At 33.6% G+C, this 16283-nt stretch overlaps 1 protein-coding gene across 1 annotated transcript in view; it reads right to left on the minus strand.

The window, feature by feature from the left end:
* Positions 1 to 2572: 2572 nt before the first annotated feature.
* Positions 2573 to 16283, minus strand: part of LOC145245938 (peptidoglycan recognition protein 1-like) — a 106431-nt gene continuing 92720 nt past the window's right edge. Inside the window, exon 3 of the mRNA XM_080107696.1 lies at positions 2573 to 4356. Within this exon, the coding sequence (XP_079963822.1) occupies positions 3926 to 4356 (431 nt within the window). The 3' untranslated portion in view covers positions 2573 to 3925. The remainder of the gene's footprint in view (positions 4357 to 16283) is intronic.

The following is a 16283-nucleotide window of genomic DNA, read 5'->3' on the forward strand; positions in this document are numbered from 1 at the left end:
CTGCGAGAGAAATGTTTCAAAAGCCTAAGCGACACCAAAAACGCCTCCAGCGACTTAATCTTCACCAGAACGCAAATTTTTATGATGCTGGCATAAATACACTTGTTTGTCGTTGGCAAACGTATCTTCATTCTGACGGTGCTTCTTTCGATCAATAAACTTTTGTTTGAGCCGGGATACGTCCATCTGAATTTAAAAGTTAAAACCCGCAATAACTTTCTTGTCAACCCGGTATAAAGATAAAACCAAACAAGGAAAATGAAAGAAAACATGAAAACCGATATTTTCTGTAAATATTCATTACACTTTGGGTGCAAGCGTGACATCATCGTGGGAAAGTAGCTTCTAGGTGCTAAGATCCATAGTACATTCAGTCGGTTTATTCATTCATTTCTCCATTTTCTCTTAGCAACTATCTACTTTCGATTGAGGCCAACTCGCAACTGTCATCGACCATCGCAACCCTTTCCAACCGTCGGAATAAACTGTCGCTTATCACGGCTACACCTAAAAACCGTCTATACATACACTCAAAAATATATTCACCGATCGCTTGATCAGTTCTTTGTCCTAAAATAATAGTAATAGCTCCATCTTACTTAAAAATACTATTTCAGCTGGCTTCAGTCTTCTTTGGCGAACATTTCTCTATCTTATATATTACATTTTGGATTCCTTTGCGATGAGGCTTCATAATTTGAGTATTCATTCTTTTGCGGACTGTTATCCTCATCTTCATAATTGTTGTTTCACCAGGTGATTAACCGCGATGGGATATGAATTCTGAGTCTTGTAACGCCTTCCATAATTGTTGGTCTATCCTTCTCCCGGGTGTAAATGAGACAAAAGAGTAGGTAACACTTCCCAAAGTCAGAGTTGCACCAAAATAAGGTCATACTGACTATTTGTAGTCTGCAACAGGTCTCATCCATCACAGTTTTTTTTTATGCAGGCGAAATCATTACGGCGTAGATGTACTGTCAACGAATGAATGAGAAATTTTGACATTAGTCAACAGAAAAGGCCCAATTCTCCTCCACAAAAATGCCCGACCGCACGTTGCTAAACCGACCCTGCAAAAGTTGAATGAAGTTGTACTGGTCTAGTGATGGCGTTTCGATAAAAAATTACTTTTGATAGCCCTGGCGAAGCATCAAGTATTCAGCTACCGAAAGATTTGTGTAAGTAGTTCAATCTTGTGTAGTAAATTCAATCACGTGTAGTAAATTCAATCTCGTGTAGTAAATTCAATCACGTGTAGTAAATTCAATCTCGTGTAGTAAATTCAATCACGTGTAGTGAATTCAATCTCGGCTACGGTCGCACTGGATGGAGGGATAGTTGTTGTTGTACCACCACGTTTTTGACCAATAAACTCACAATATATTCACCGATCGCTTGTTCAGTTCTTTGTCCTAAATTAATAGTAATAGCCCCACCTTACTTAAAACTACTATTTCAGTTGGCTTCAGTCTAGTCTGTTTTTGGGTAGGATTGAAACTGCTACCTTCAGAAAATGCTCACCTCAAGACTTGGCATTCCTCTCCTGTCACGGTTAATCACCTGAAGAAAGCCAGAGGACGAGTTGGCCTAAACGTGGTTAGACAAAAAGTACTATGAAGATGAGGATAACAATCCGCAAAAAGAATGAATACACAAATTTCTGTATCTCTTGTTTTCCCACCAACCCTTTTCGTAAACTTTTGTTCACTCGATAAACTTATTTGATTTTTTTTTCTTTTGTCATATTTCTTTTCCTCTTCTTTTAGCTTCCTAACAATTGGGGGCGGCGGGGGTTGCGTAAATAATATCACAGTATATATTCACTCCCACTTTTTGTCTGATCTTGACATGCTGAATTGAAGCTTTCTCTTCTATACTAAGATATTTGTGTCGTTCCTGCTTTTATAGGTCCTTGATGTCATCAAGCTCTATGTTTTCCTTTTGAAGCTTCTTCCACTACTCTAATGGAGCACTTGGCACATTTTTCTAGGTCAGACTCTATTCTAATATTTTTTGGAGAAAGTATTTAGAACCTACAAGCGTCGACTTAAGTCAGTGTTTGAGCTGGCATATAGCTTGATATCGTCCGTGAAAAGTAGGTGGCCGACCTTTTTTGCTCGGGTTTGTTGGCGGCCCTGGCTCAGGTTGTAGGAGTAACGTAGTCCGGAAACCAACACGTTTAGTTTCAGTCGTAAAGTAGACAAAGAATAGGAAAGAGAAAAGAACTTCAACTCCTATTTCTATTTTTTTAACAACGTCATTTATTTACTCATTCTCACGCCATGCGTGATTTCTCGTTACGGCTGTGATGTCTCTCATGTAATCTCGAACGTTATTCCCGTCTCTCTCGTAATCGTCATCTTTCTCCTTTTATAGTCTTTTTTTTTCTTTACCGGTGACGCATGTATTTGCATATGGCCGTTCGCGCTATGTTACATATGCATTCCGGCTATTATTGATTAGTTCGCTTATCAAATTTAAGTGTATGCGCATGCGCTTTATTAAATGAGATTTTATGTGCAAATTCAATGGTGAAAGCAAGTAGAAATGAAAACTTGAAGCATAAAACTAATTCAACATTGATTATTTTTATTGTTTGTGTATATCGACATTATCTTACTTCCACACACATTTCTTTATGTACCATGGGTTTATTGGCTGGCTTCACTAGGGAAGCAAAATACAAGACTTCCATCTCACAACCCGGTGACGATATTTTTTTCCCCGTTCGGTTGTTTGGTTTTAATGCATATCAAATCTTTTCCGGTTGTTTACTGTCGAATGCAGAAATTTTGGAAAAATTTGTATGCTTCAAGTTGTTTATATCTTTAAATATTTATTCATTGTGTTTGGTTTGGTTGTTTTGCAAAGGAATGTTTATTTTGTGTTTGACTTTGTAGGACATGATTAAGTTTTGCAAATGGAGAGCATCCGATTGAATTATTATTATTATTATTATTATTATTATTATTATTATTATTATTATTATTATTATTATTATTATTTTATTTACTAATTTAAAAATCCTAAATTGTACAAATGTTAACAGGAGCGGAGATTTACCAATAATGAGCAAAGACTAAAAGATATTATTATAAAAAAAACTAATAATCGAAAACAGTTTTTCAATTTTTAATAGACATAAAAATGGCCCTGTTTCTGTTTTATGACTAAAATAGAAATTAATCTACGTGTACACAGATGTTATATTTACAGATTCAAGGAAGGAAAGAAAGAACAAATAAATCTTATCCCGCGTATTAAAAAAATAATAACCGTGTATTAACTTTTAAGTACGATATGCTTCATCTATATTCCTTCTATGTATTATTTTTATTTTTATTTTACACTTCTATTCTAATGTACCATAAGCTAGATGTCGACATTCTCTATATCTGTAACTTAGCTCCATTATTTTCTTCTGATGCGAAGCATTATGATTCGAAATGCCATGGTGCAAAGACTTTCTATAATCTCTCTTTATCTATGATGTTTACTCCTAATCGAATTGACAAATAAACTCATATATTCCCATATATTTATTTAATTTTGTCCTGAATCATAAATTATAATTAGGAGGTGAATTTCTCAACGGTTATTTTTGCGCTTACATTTTCCACTTCACTTCCGGTTGCTCCTGCGTTTTTAATTGATTTCTTATGGTATCTTTTGTTTGTCAAATAGATATGGAATATGTCAAAGAAGCTCCCCAATGTTAGAAAAAGCTTTTCTGAATAATGTTATTATTTAGAAAACATAAATTCCTAACATGGGAAGAGGCAACCAGAAGTGAAATGGAATCAGTAATAATAAGGATAATCCTCTCAACTAACTGATGGACTTACATCAACACATTTCCACAAAACATAATTAAAAGTTAACTTTATATGACCGGATTTAAAAACAAAACAAACGTTATACTCTAAAGGTTAACTAATATTATTAAACCATTCGCCAAAAGTGTGACCGTCAATAACGTTGCAGATGCAACGGCCGTTGTTGCGGATCCTCTCTTAATATGAAGTGTTGGATAGTTAGTGCTATAGTGCTTCCATGTTCTGATGTATTGATAAAACTTCTCTCCTGGACACTCTGTTTTGCGAACGTCTCGATGTCCAAACAGTTCGTAGTTGGGGGTGATGAAACCTTTCTGAACGCCGCAAGCAAGTAGGTTTTGAACTGTATCTAGGGCTTTTTGGTTGGGGAGCCGCGATGTGTAATCGCCCATAACAGACACGGCCACAGCAACATCATTATAGGATTTGGTGTGGGCACCTGTTCGATTCCAACCACGGACCTGATACGCTCGTCCGTCCTCTCCGACTAAGAAGTTGTAACCAGCATCTGACCAACCTGAAATAAACAAACAAAAAAGACATTATATATACACTCATGAGCAAAAAGAAAAAAAATGGGACAAGAGTGAAAAAAGGAAAAAATCGATTTTTCAATATTTTTCCATGAATTTTTGTCAATTTTAACTGAGAATTTCTATTTTGCAGATCATTATTATTATTATTATTATAACATATAATAATAAGCGGAAAAATTAATCCTAAATATGGGAGGACCGCATCTTGGTGAGGATATAAAAAACCGAATTGCAGGATTAAAGCAGTACAAAATGACTTACAAGCAGATTTTTGATATTTTAAGAAAAGAAAAAGTGAAAACATCTCTTTCTGTAGTGAAGCGAATTGGTCAAAGGTTCGAAGTCGAATGCTTGGCAAAAGGGAAATCTGGATCTGGTTGTCCTAGAGCATTCACTTTGAAGGACGACCACAGGCTTGTTAACTGTTTTGAAGGATTGAAAGACAATTTATGTTGATCATAGCAAATAATTCCAAACAGGGGCTGGAAATTCTCTTTCTATATATACGATATCTAGACGGATAAAAGAAATGGGGTTTTCTTCTAAAAGGTGTGCATAGAAGCAATTTTTATCTAAGAAGAACATAAATGATAGAAAGAGATTTTTCTCGTATAATGGCAAGAAAGACACAGACTGGTTCAGAAATGTTTTCTGGTCAGATGAATCAAGATTTTGTCTTGTTATTGATGCTCTCGATGCTCCCGAATGGTGCGAATAGTTTCAAGAACTAGAGAAAGATTTTCATCAAGTTGCAAAAAAACGACAGTTAAACACGGGAATGGAGAGATAACGATATGGGGAACTTTTACTGCAGCAGGAGTTGGGGAACTTATTAGATGCGAGAAGTCAATCAATGCAAAAGAATACATTCGAATATTAGGAATAGGACTGTTACCATGTATCCAGAAGCTGGGAATGTCTTAGAACATTATTTTTCAACACGATAATGTCCCTGCACACACTGCTAAAGTCACAAAAAATGGTTTTCTGATAATTCAATTAATGTGATATTTTAATCAGGCCAAAGCCTCTATTTAAACCTAATCGAGAATATTTGGTCCATAATATTTCGTGCATTGGATGGAAGAATCTTTTCGAACAATGACAAACTGTGGGAAGCTGTGCAAAGCAAATGGGATAGCATCTCTTCTTCACAGTGTTCCACTTTGGTTGAGAGCATGTCTAAAAGGATTGATCTTTTAAATAAATCAAAAGGGAATACGATTCCATCCTAAGCATTTATTACAGTAAATGTCTTGTTCTGTGTGATTAGTCTCGTTTAAGTTTCCTTGTTCAATTGTTCTTTGTTCAATATAGCTTTTAGTGCAATAAAATGTATAAAATTTGTTTGGCCCATTTTTTTTGCTCAGGAGTATATATATATATATATATATATATATATATATATATATATATATATATATATATATATATATATATATATATTAGTGTTGGGAGGATTAATCAGAATGGGGACTTGAAAAATCGAAATTTTTGGGGTATCGGAATCGGTATTGGAATCGGAAAAATTGTGGCTATTATTCTATGCAAAAATGGATTGGTTTAATTGCTTTTTACTTGTTTGTTTGTTTTTGTTTAAAACTTAACAATTGCTGGATCTATTGATAAAAAATATAAATATTTATTCATATTAAATTACTACGAGTAAATTTAAAATCTATCAAGTGTATTTTTACGTTCGCGAAAATATATGCACGTATTCATGGGGTTTTACGATACCTCCCCAACAAACTCTCTCTCTCTCTCTCTCTCTCTCTCTCTATATATATATATATATATATATATATATATATATATATATATATATATATATATATTAGAAAATCAATTTCAACTCTGTAAATTAGAATTCACAACAATTTATTATTCAACAAGGAATGCAAGATGAAATCTTAAAACTTTCCTTATTCCAGAGGAAAATATCTCGTAAAAAATAGTATTCACAGGCAATCTCTAATTTTGCTAATAAGCACATAATTGGAACAATTCAAAATATGAGAAAAGTCTTATTTGTACAAAAGTTGATAATAATGCAGTACTGTAGAAGTTAAAAGAATATTTCAAACTAACTCCAGACTCGATGAAGTAAAAGTTTTAACATGTGGTTCAGTCCCAAGACAATATTGATTGTTAGATATAGAAATAAAAGTGTTCAATAGTAATTGTAATTATCCGAGTGGTTGATCGGTAAACAAAAGCAAATTTGTAATAATACGGTAAAAGACTTTTTCACTGATAAAGTTTCTAAGTGAAAAAAAGTTAATGTTGGCCTCACAAAGGGGAGAAAAAGGTAAAACTCGTACACTTTCATCGGCCGAGAAATTTAAAATGAATTAAGCTAAAAACTAAAAGTAAGAAAGTATGTTATGCTAAAGAAAGGACCAGACGTTCTATTTATATAACAAATTCAAAGTAGTTGCTAAGCATAAGATGCCAAAGTGGCATAGAATTGGAACATGAAGAGAGAGAGAGGGGAAAAGCTTGATAGTCTAGTCTGATAGAGCAAAATGGTTGAGCGAAGTAGGAATAGATGCTATATGTTTACAAGATTTTAATGTTCGAATAAACGATTGTATACATATGTACAAGCACATATAATGATTGCAGCATCTTTACAGATGATCGCCGTTCCAGGTTTCATGTGCTGCATCAAATAGCCTCTCATGTGTGTTCAGGTGGCTTTGAAGGCTGGCAGCTGATTTACAAGGACGATGACAAACATGACACACAAGATCAAAATCTTAACAGGGTTGATTGGATACGAATGAAGAATACTGTATTTGTAGGAGACCATACGCCTTTTCAGTCCAGCTGTAGATCTGCATAACTTACTGCATATAACACGCAATGTGTTTTCAGGTCGCTGCAGAACACTGGATGACGATGATCTGTTAATGTGAGATTTAATATGGTTCACATACCATTCAAAACAAAAATTAAGACAAAACACGTCCACACATTTCACAAATACAATTTGTATGGTCGCATGCATGGTTTCCCTTCCTAAGTGTTCTATTAAACTTTGCATGCTCTATCCTCTTGATTAGGAGAGAACCACATCCAGTTTTTATCATTTCCGCCACGCGCCATTATCAACAGCAATTGCTTCTCAACTGTCGACATCAATATCCGTATCCTTTTAGGCCATCTTTGTCGCGCTTTCTGGGCTTATGTTGTGAACGCTTACCACAGTCACATATAGACACACAAATGCATACATAACTATATAAATATGTTGATTGATGCCTCCGCTCAGTCTCAAGAGACAATTTACACTCCTGTAAGTATAGCTGCGCATGTAATTGTCAGGCAAGGGTTGCGTAATCCTCAACCATACCTCTCCTGAATCGGCACTACTTGGGTCCAGTGGCAAGGAGAAAGCAAAGGCAGACTGGAAACAATGCTGAGGTTAGCGGCGAGCACATTAAGCATCTGGATTCCCAAATAGTCACCCATTTTAGTACTGACCAAGCTCAATGTTGCTTAACTTCGGTAACCGGTGTGTCAACGTGTTTATGCCGTCATTGTAAACATGTATAAATCTATATATGCATATACACATGGATACACAAATCCGGAAACAAACCCAGGAGCGCATACACACATGCACACAAAATGAATTAGCAAGAAAATTATGGAAATAAATTCAAGAATCTCGCTATGTTATTGGGATTAAAATACTGAATATGTTAAGAAATCGAAGTATTGTGTGTTTCCTTAAAATAGGTTTGAAATGAGTAATAGTTTAACAGATAAAGTTGAAGCAGACAGAATAAATAGCGTATGGGTTTATTGGCTGGTTCCAATTGTTCCAATAGTTCCAATGGTTCCAATGGTTCCAATAGTTCCAATGGTTCCAAGAGTGCCAATAGTTCCAATAGTTCTAATGGTTCCAATAGTTCCAATGGTTCTAATGGTTCCAATAGTTCCAATGGTTCCAATAGTTCCAATGGTTCCAATAGTTCCAATAGTTCCAATGGTTCCAATAGTTCCAATGGTTCCAGAACAGAATAGGGTGATAAATGAGGAATAAAGATACATTAAATTGTATATATAACATTTAATCAGTTTGGGTTGTATTTTATGGTCAGGGTTTAAAATCATGTGGAATGCTATACGGTGGTTTAGAGCCTGTTTTAGTTGCGAAATAAGAGGGGTATATTAATTATAAATTAAAATAATTCAAACCAATTGGCATATCATGGGAAGTTTTCATAAGATTTTAAAGAAAATTTCATAGAACTTAAAAGAGCTGTGGATGTGCTTAGTGGGCATAAAACTAAACGTGGGTGGTTATTGCAACGGGTGAATCGATAACAAAGCAGGGGATTGTGGAAAATACTACGTTAGTCAGGGGTAATAATCAAGTCTAGAAGGTGGAGAGTGAGAGGAGGGATGGATGGAGTAGAGTAACAGTTGCAAAGAATCAAGGTGAATATCATTGATCTAGAAAAAGCAGAAAAATGAGCAATTTGTAGCATCGGGATTTAAAAAAAAATAGGTAGACCTCAAAAATATTGGAAAGTTTACAGGAAGAATTAGGGATTGATAGTTTTAAAATTTTCTAAGGTCTCAGAGAACTTGGTGAATTATTTATAATTGATGTTTATATAGTTTATTGGGTGCATGGGGTGACTGAATGATTTCGAATTGGTTGTATTTGAATTTTTTCATGTGTTTATGTTGAGAAATAATAATAATAATAATAATAATAATAATAATAATAATAATAATAATAATAATAATAATAATAATAATAATAATTTTTACTACATATTTGTGTATATATATATATTATGTATATATATATATATATGTATATATTAAGTTGTACTAAAAGTATTAAATCCTTGCGAAAATTTAAATTTTTAATTGTTTTTTGCATTCATATTATTACAGTGATCTTCATCTTTCTATTTCAGATAGAAATTGATAAAATTGAGCTGCGGGTTTTGATTCATGGCTGCTGGAAGCGAGGTCTTTCAATTAATAAAGTCGCATAAAAGATATGTGCTGTTGAAGGTGAAGCGACAATTGCATCTGTGGCGATCTTACTTTACTGTAAGCAACTGGAGCTGGTATACGAAAAGTTGAAGCAAAAGCTCTGATCAGCCGAACGTGCGCTTTGATGTAGCAGCACAATTCAAAGCCACACGCCTTCAGGAAAATTAAAGACAAGTTTGAAGAGCTGGACGGCGTTGAGGTTCTGCCACATCCAGCATACAATCATGCCTGTTTTCCTTCAGAAAACGGCCTTTTTCGCTCAACGCAACACGTTCTGAAGGACTGCCGATTTGCAATTTGATGAAGCTGAGGAAGCGTATCAAGAATTATTGATTCGAAACTGGCTGAATGATATTTTGAACAGATCTGAAAGCTTGCAGATCGATGGCACAAAGTCTGGGAAAATGATGGTCTTTATTTTGAGGATTAATATTTTTTGTTATCACTTGACAAATACAATTTTAATTTTTTACAAGTGTTTACGAACTTTTGGGGCAACCTAATATATATATATATATATATATATATATATATCTTTCTCTTTCTCTTTCTCTCTCTCTCTCTCTCTCTCTCTCTCTATATATATATATATATATATATATATATATATATATATTATAATATAAAACTGAACGTCTGTGTGTGTGTCTGGTCACGAATAGGCTCCTATATGGTTGACTATTTTAAAAAACTGATTACATATAATGATAGAAGATGTATTGAGGATCAGCAATGGATGTGTTTGATCTGGCAAAACGGTGGTTAATAAACATTGTGGGGTTTGCGTTCGCGCCTGGCCCCCAATGTATGGAAATAAAAAATGAAAAAAAATGTTTACAAGTGTTTTTGATATAGATGTACATGAGAATATTTTGATAAGTATGTTTCAACTTAAATAGGGATGGTATAATAAAATTGTGGGGTCTGCGTTCGCGCCTGTACTCCATGGAAATATGGCACAAACTTTAATAAAGACTTTTCATGTCTATTTGCATAAGTATACTTTGTTTCGGTTTGAAGAAATATGGTATAATAAAACTATTGGGTGTTCGTTCGCACCTGACCTCCATAGAATGTAAATATGTCACAAAGTTTAACAAGGTTTTTTTAAAAGGTCCACAATAACACCTTAACTTTAATCTTGATTCACGTCAGTTTTTATTTATTTATTTTTTGTTGAATAATATTGTGTCGAATAAATTCACCTCATAAATTCACGTTCTTATTAAAGTGAAAGCAACAACAAAAAAAGTCGGAACTTTAGACAATTCTCGACACAAATTTTGTATAACTCTGTTTTTTTCCTTTTCCACTTGCACGTGGCACTCTTTCAAAACTAGGAAAATAGATAAATAATAAAAAATAAGAACGTTACTTGTTATCGTGTCAAAAGAAGGAAAAATCCTGCTCACGTGATTACGTGTCTTTTTAAAAATATTTGCATAACCTTTTTATTTTTATTTATATATCTTTTTAAGCTTTTTTGTCAGTGTACTAGAAGGAATTCAGTTGATTACAACCCTTTCTGCGTGTTCTTTACATTACAATAGCACAACCATGAATCCGGCGGCGCAAAACTACACCGTTCAATACTGTAAAACTGAAACGAAGCTGTTCTGCTTTAAAAGGGCGCCATTTTCTTCTTATTCATATTTATATCGATTTTTTGTTTTAAAAAACTAAAGTAATTACGTGTTTACTTTTTTAATATCCCATTTTGCTGTTTCGGATTATTTTACTAGAGTAAGTAAAGCTTCATTATTTTTCAAAACTGTTTTTGTTTCTTTGTTTTTCGATATTTCGTCGATATTATTTAGTAAGAGTGTTTAGCAGAAAAGCCAACAAGCGACTACCCGAAAAAATAAATATACAAGAAATAAATGTTACAATAGTCAATAAAAGTTCAGTTCATTTTTTTTGTTTTGAAATAGTTTTTAATGTTCTTTACTTGAAATAATTTCAGCGAACCGAAATTAAAACGAAATTTGAGGCGATAACTACTTAAATGAATTTTTATATAAACTTCACATGCCATAATTCCTCAAGCACAAAATAATGGAAAACATTAAAATAGGTTCACAAATATTCCTTACGTTGACGGAACTCTCTTAAATTGTTAACACAGAACGCTCAAGTGCCCCTCCTTCAAATAAAAAACGGGGCTCTCCATTTCGCTGCCATTTTGATTTTTTTTTTAAACCGGTTCGTGAATTTAAAAAAAAAAAATTTTTTTACAAACTATTTAAAATACAAACTAATGAACTTTTCTACCATAAAAGTAACTTTTATTGACTATGGTAACATTTATTTCTTGTATATTTATATTATTATATATATAACATTTTCTCTTTGTAAGGAAACATCATTTTGTTGGTCACTCTTGGCTACGAATAGAAACAAAGTTGATATAAAAAAATATATTTTCGCGAAAATTATCTTTACTTTCATCATATTTTGTTTAGGGTAAAATTTTGGAGTATCAAAACCTATCTCTTTACAACCCCCTCCTTTTCATAACCTATCATACTTTCATAAATCACAGTCCATTTTCTGTAGGCTGTTTTTGAACCCAGTCAACGACGGGTACTTCTGTTAGTATATATATATATATATATATATATATATATATATATATATATATATATATATATATATATATATGGAATAATCGAGTTGAAACACCGGCTGTCGTCAGATCACCTAAGGTAAGCAACGTTGAGCCTGGTTAGTAGAAGATGTTGTATGTGCTCTCCTCTTATCGGTGCATTTCTTTCCATTAACAATGTCAACACAGGACAGATCTGATTAAAGATTGCATGCCTCCTGTCACAAAAAAATTCACGCGCACGCACCCATACGCGAGAATCTATATTCTGTCAAAGACTGAAGGAGCCTGTTTTATATATATATATATATATATATATATATATATATATATATATATATATATGCATTTTCTGTAGGCTGTTTTTGAACCCATTAAACGACGAGTACTTTTGCTAGTATATATATATATATATATATATATATATATATATATATATATATATATATATATATATATATATATATATATATAAAGTACTCGTCGTTTACTGGGTTCAAAAACAGCCTACAGAAAATGCACTCTGATTTATTAAAGTATGATAGGTTATGAAAAACCAAAGCAAAATATGATGTAAGTAAAAATAAAATAGATACCCCCCCTAATTCATTATACCATACCTGTTCACATTGAAACACTTACTACAATATTCTGTGGATCTATATTAAAGAACCTTGTAAAACTTTGTGACATATTTCCATTCTATGGAGATCAGGCGCGAACGAACACCCCATAATTTTATTATACCATATTTCTTCAAGCTGAAACATTATTATCAAAGTATACTTACGCAGATAGATATGAAAAGTCTTTATTAAAGTTTGTGCCTATTTCCATTCTATAGAGGCCAGGCGCGAACGCAGACCCCACAATTTAATCATACCATCCCTATTCAAGTTAAAACATACTTATCAAAGTATTCTTATGTACATCTATATCAAAAACACTTGTAAACATTTTTTTTAATTTTTAATTTTTTTTTATTTTCATACTTTGTGGACCAGGCGCGAACGCAGACTCCGCAATCTTAATGACCCACCGTTCTGCCAGATCAAATATACCCATTCCTGTGTCTCGATACATCTTCTATAATTATATGTAATCAGTTTTTTAAAATAGTCAACCATAGAGGAGCCTATTCCTGACTAGACACACACACATACACACACAGACATTCAGCTTTATATATATATATATATATATATATATATATATATATATATATATATATATATATATATAGGCTCTAAACCACCGTATACCATTCCACATGCAGTTATCTGCACCGACGGATGTTAGCAGTAATGCTTTTTGGATTTCCGAGCAACTTAGTTGTTGTACCGGAACCTCATACATCGAAATCGAATTCATTTTTTCGCTCCATCCGACATGCTTTGAATTGAACTGTCACATCCACCATTTGAAAAGGGGAATTTTTCCCGAAATATAACGGATATTGTCACAAATATAAGAAAACATTTATACTTAATACAATTGAATAAATATATGTATATATAGACATATATGTATGTACTTATTGATTTGTAAATCGCCACTTGTTTTCGTCTCATCAACACCGAATATATATCATTCCTTGCATTGTGATAGCCTTCTAAATATACATACATATACCACACAATGCTTCAAGTAAACTACATATCAATTCTCTCTCCCTCTCTCTCTCTCTCTCTCTCTCTCTATATATATATATATATATATATTTTCATGAATATATATATATATATATATATATATTCTCATGATGATATTCCAACTTATTTTTACCATTGGCTTACATTATTTTGGACAATTGTCGTATTGTTCTAGAGCACTATTTCAAGGTATTTACACGGACAACTTATAAAGTATGGACTTTTTTCAGTTTGTTTTTCCCCTAAAGTTTTATTCTCTTACTCCTTATTACATGTATTCCCTTCTTTTTTTCTTTCCTACCCCTATTTATTTTTTACTTACTTTTTCTTTCTTTCTGTAGTCCCTATTACTGTATTTACAGTTCCTACTGATCTATACTTATTTTTTAAAATTTTTATTTTATTTTTATTATTTATTTTTCTTATTGACAAGTACATATATATTTCTTTATCTATTTTTTATTGTTATATAATTTTATATATTTTTCATTTCTAAACTAATTGTTCATCAGTCGGTTTTTGTTTATGCCTCTTTATATATGTATAATACTAGATTTTCATTTCTTTTGATAGTTTGGGGGATATCGATATCGGAATCGAAAAAAATCTGTGAATCGGGAAAAATATTAGACTCGTCCCAGCAGTACTACATATATGTCTCAGATAGATTTATAAAGTTTTTTCCTCATTACATCATTTGGGAGTCATACATAATAATTTATATATGCAGTTGTCTTTATTTTTAGTTCCTTGCTTAGGTTTAAATTCTTCCCCAGCAAAACACCAACCACGTTCTCTCTCAGCTTAAATAAACGATTTAAAGCTATGCTAAGGAAGGCTAGAAATAAAAAATACCTTAGGCAAGATAAATTTTCCGAAATTAGCACAAACGTGGACTTATTTATTTATTTTTTTCTGCCATAGAAGTCAGAAGAACTTTATTTAAGTGATATACTTAATATCTACAATTACCATATGTTCGCTTGTATTGGATATAGCTTATAATTAACTGTTACTATAATTGTAACTGTAATCTACAGTGATCTTAGCTATGTCACTAGGACTATTTTCTGTATAGATACAATGTTTTGTCCCTGACCTTAATGACTGCCTATAAATACGAATTCCGAATCACCACGTAATAATTGTTTCTCTTTACCTCCAAGACGACTGCCCATGTCTAACCTGCATGCTAAATAGGGGAAAAGAAGGAATATTTTTTCTCACAAGCTAAAACATTACTTGAAACCCTAAATCCTAATGAAACTCTACTATATTCTGTAAGTTAATAACCCTGTCCCTTGAAAGCTAACAACCTGCTCCCCCCCCTCTAGCTGCCACTAAAACTCTACATTACACACGCCTTAGTAGTGGAATTCTTAGCCTCCAGCTCCTAACTTTCAAATGCTAACCGCCTAACAGTCATCACTAAACATCTATATATTTCTACCTCTAAGACATGCATTAGAGTTCATTCTTATCCAGTTTGGTACTTACCAGCCAAAGTATGCACTCAGAGGCAAAGCGATCTTCATTACATAACAATGCCTCTTCCTAGATGGTTTTGCAATGATTAATACAAAACCAAATCCGATACTCCCTGTTATGCAAAACGCTTGATGACTCTTAAATGAAAACTGAAATTATCTTCCTTCAATAGTAGAAACACACTAACACCTACAACTTCTATCTATTCGCATCTGCTAAAAACTTGCCCAAATATCTATTTACTTAATTATAGATACGGAATGCGCCATGACTTAAAATTTACCTCCAATTATACCCGTGCTGTACTGCACCTACATCTTAGCCCTCCTGTAATCTAAAATATACAGTGACTGGGAAAAATTCTTAGCTCAATTGCTAATACCTACTCACACTATATCGTTATCCTGTACCTAAACTAACATATAAATTTTTTTAAAATGGAAAAATCTGAAGGTAAAAGTCTTAATACACACTAACGCCTTTCTAAACAAGGCTGCTCACAGTTGCTTCCGCTGCATGAGTTTTTTTTTGCTCCTTAGTAACAATGATATAGCAATGTCCCTAGATCACTTTGTGTAACTATTCATTAGATATATAACCTCTACAAAATAACCCTGTTACATTAACAAACCACGCGGGGTCGCAGAAATACCTGGTTTACGACCCAGACACGGGGCAAACCCTCTCAGGGCTGATAGACCCAGTAGATCTCCCCAGATCACCCATCTAGGAGAAGGAAAACTCTGAAACTAAACATAAGGGGAAGGAGGCCTTTCCAGTCTTGGATGACAACCTTCCTAGAGCTGGTGACTCAAACAAATGACCGGTCTGCAAACCTAAACTGCTAAACTGTCTATCGCCGGCTTCCATACTCCTTCTTTGCCTATTAGTCAGGCTCAGTGATTCGACAAAACACTTAGTGGTAGATCTTGTTTCTTGTCTAGGGAATGAACGCCGTTTTCCCCACTCCCGACACATCCCACCCATCAAAACTGGGCACTTGGGCGTGCTTGAGTACCACACATGCCTCTGCAATTAGATTAGGCTGATATTTTTCTGATGGGTTGAGGGTACCGGATTGACAGTTCCTGGCTGCTGTTTCCGACTGGTAGTACAGGAGCCCTAAATCTTTGGTAGC

The sequence above is a fragment of the Euprymna scolopes genome, chromosome 23, assembly GCF_053919585.1.
Source record: "Euprymna scolopes isolate OS-2025 chromosome 23, ASM5391958v1, whole genome shotgun sequence".
NCBI classification, from domain to species: domain Eukaryota; kingdom Metazoa; phylum Mollusca; class Cephalopoda; order Sepiida; family Sepiolidae; genus Euprymna; species Euprymna scolopes.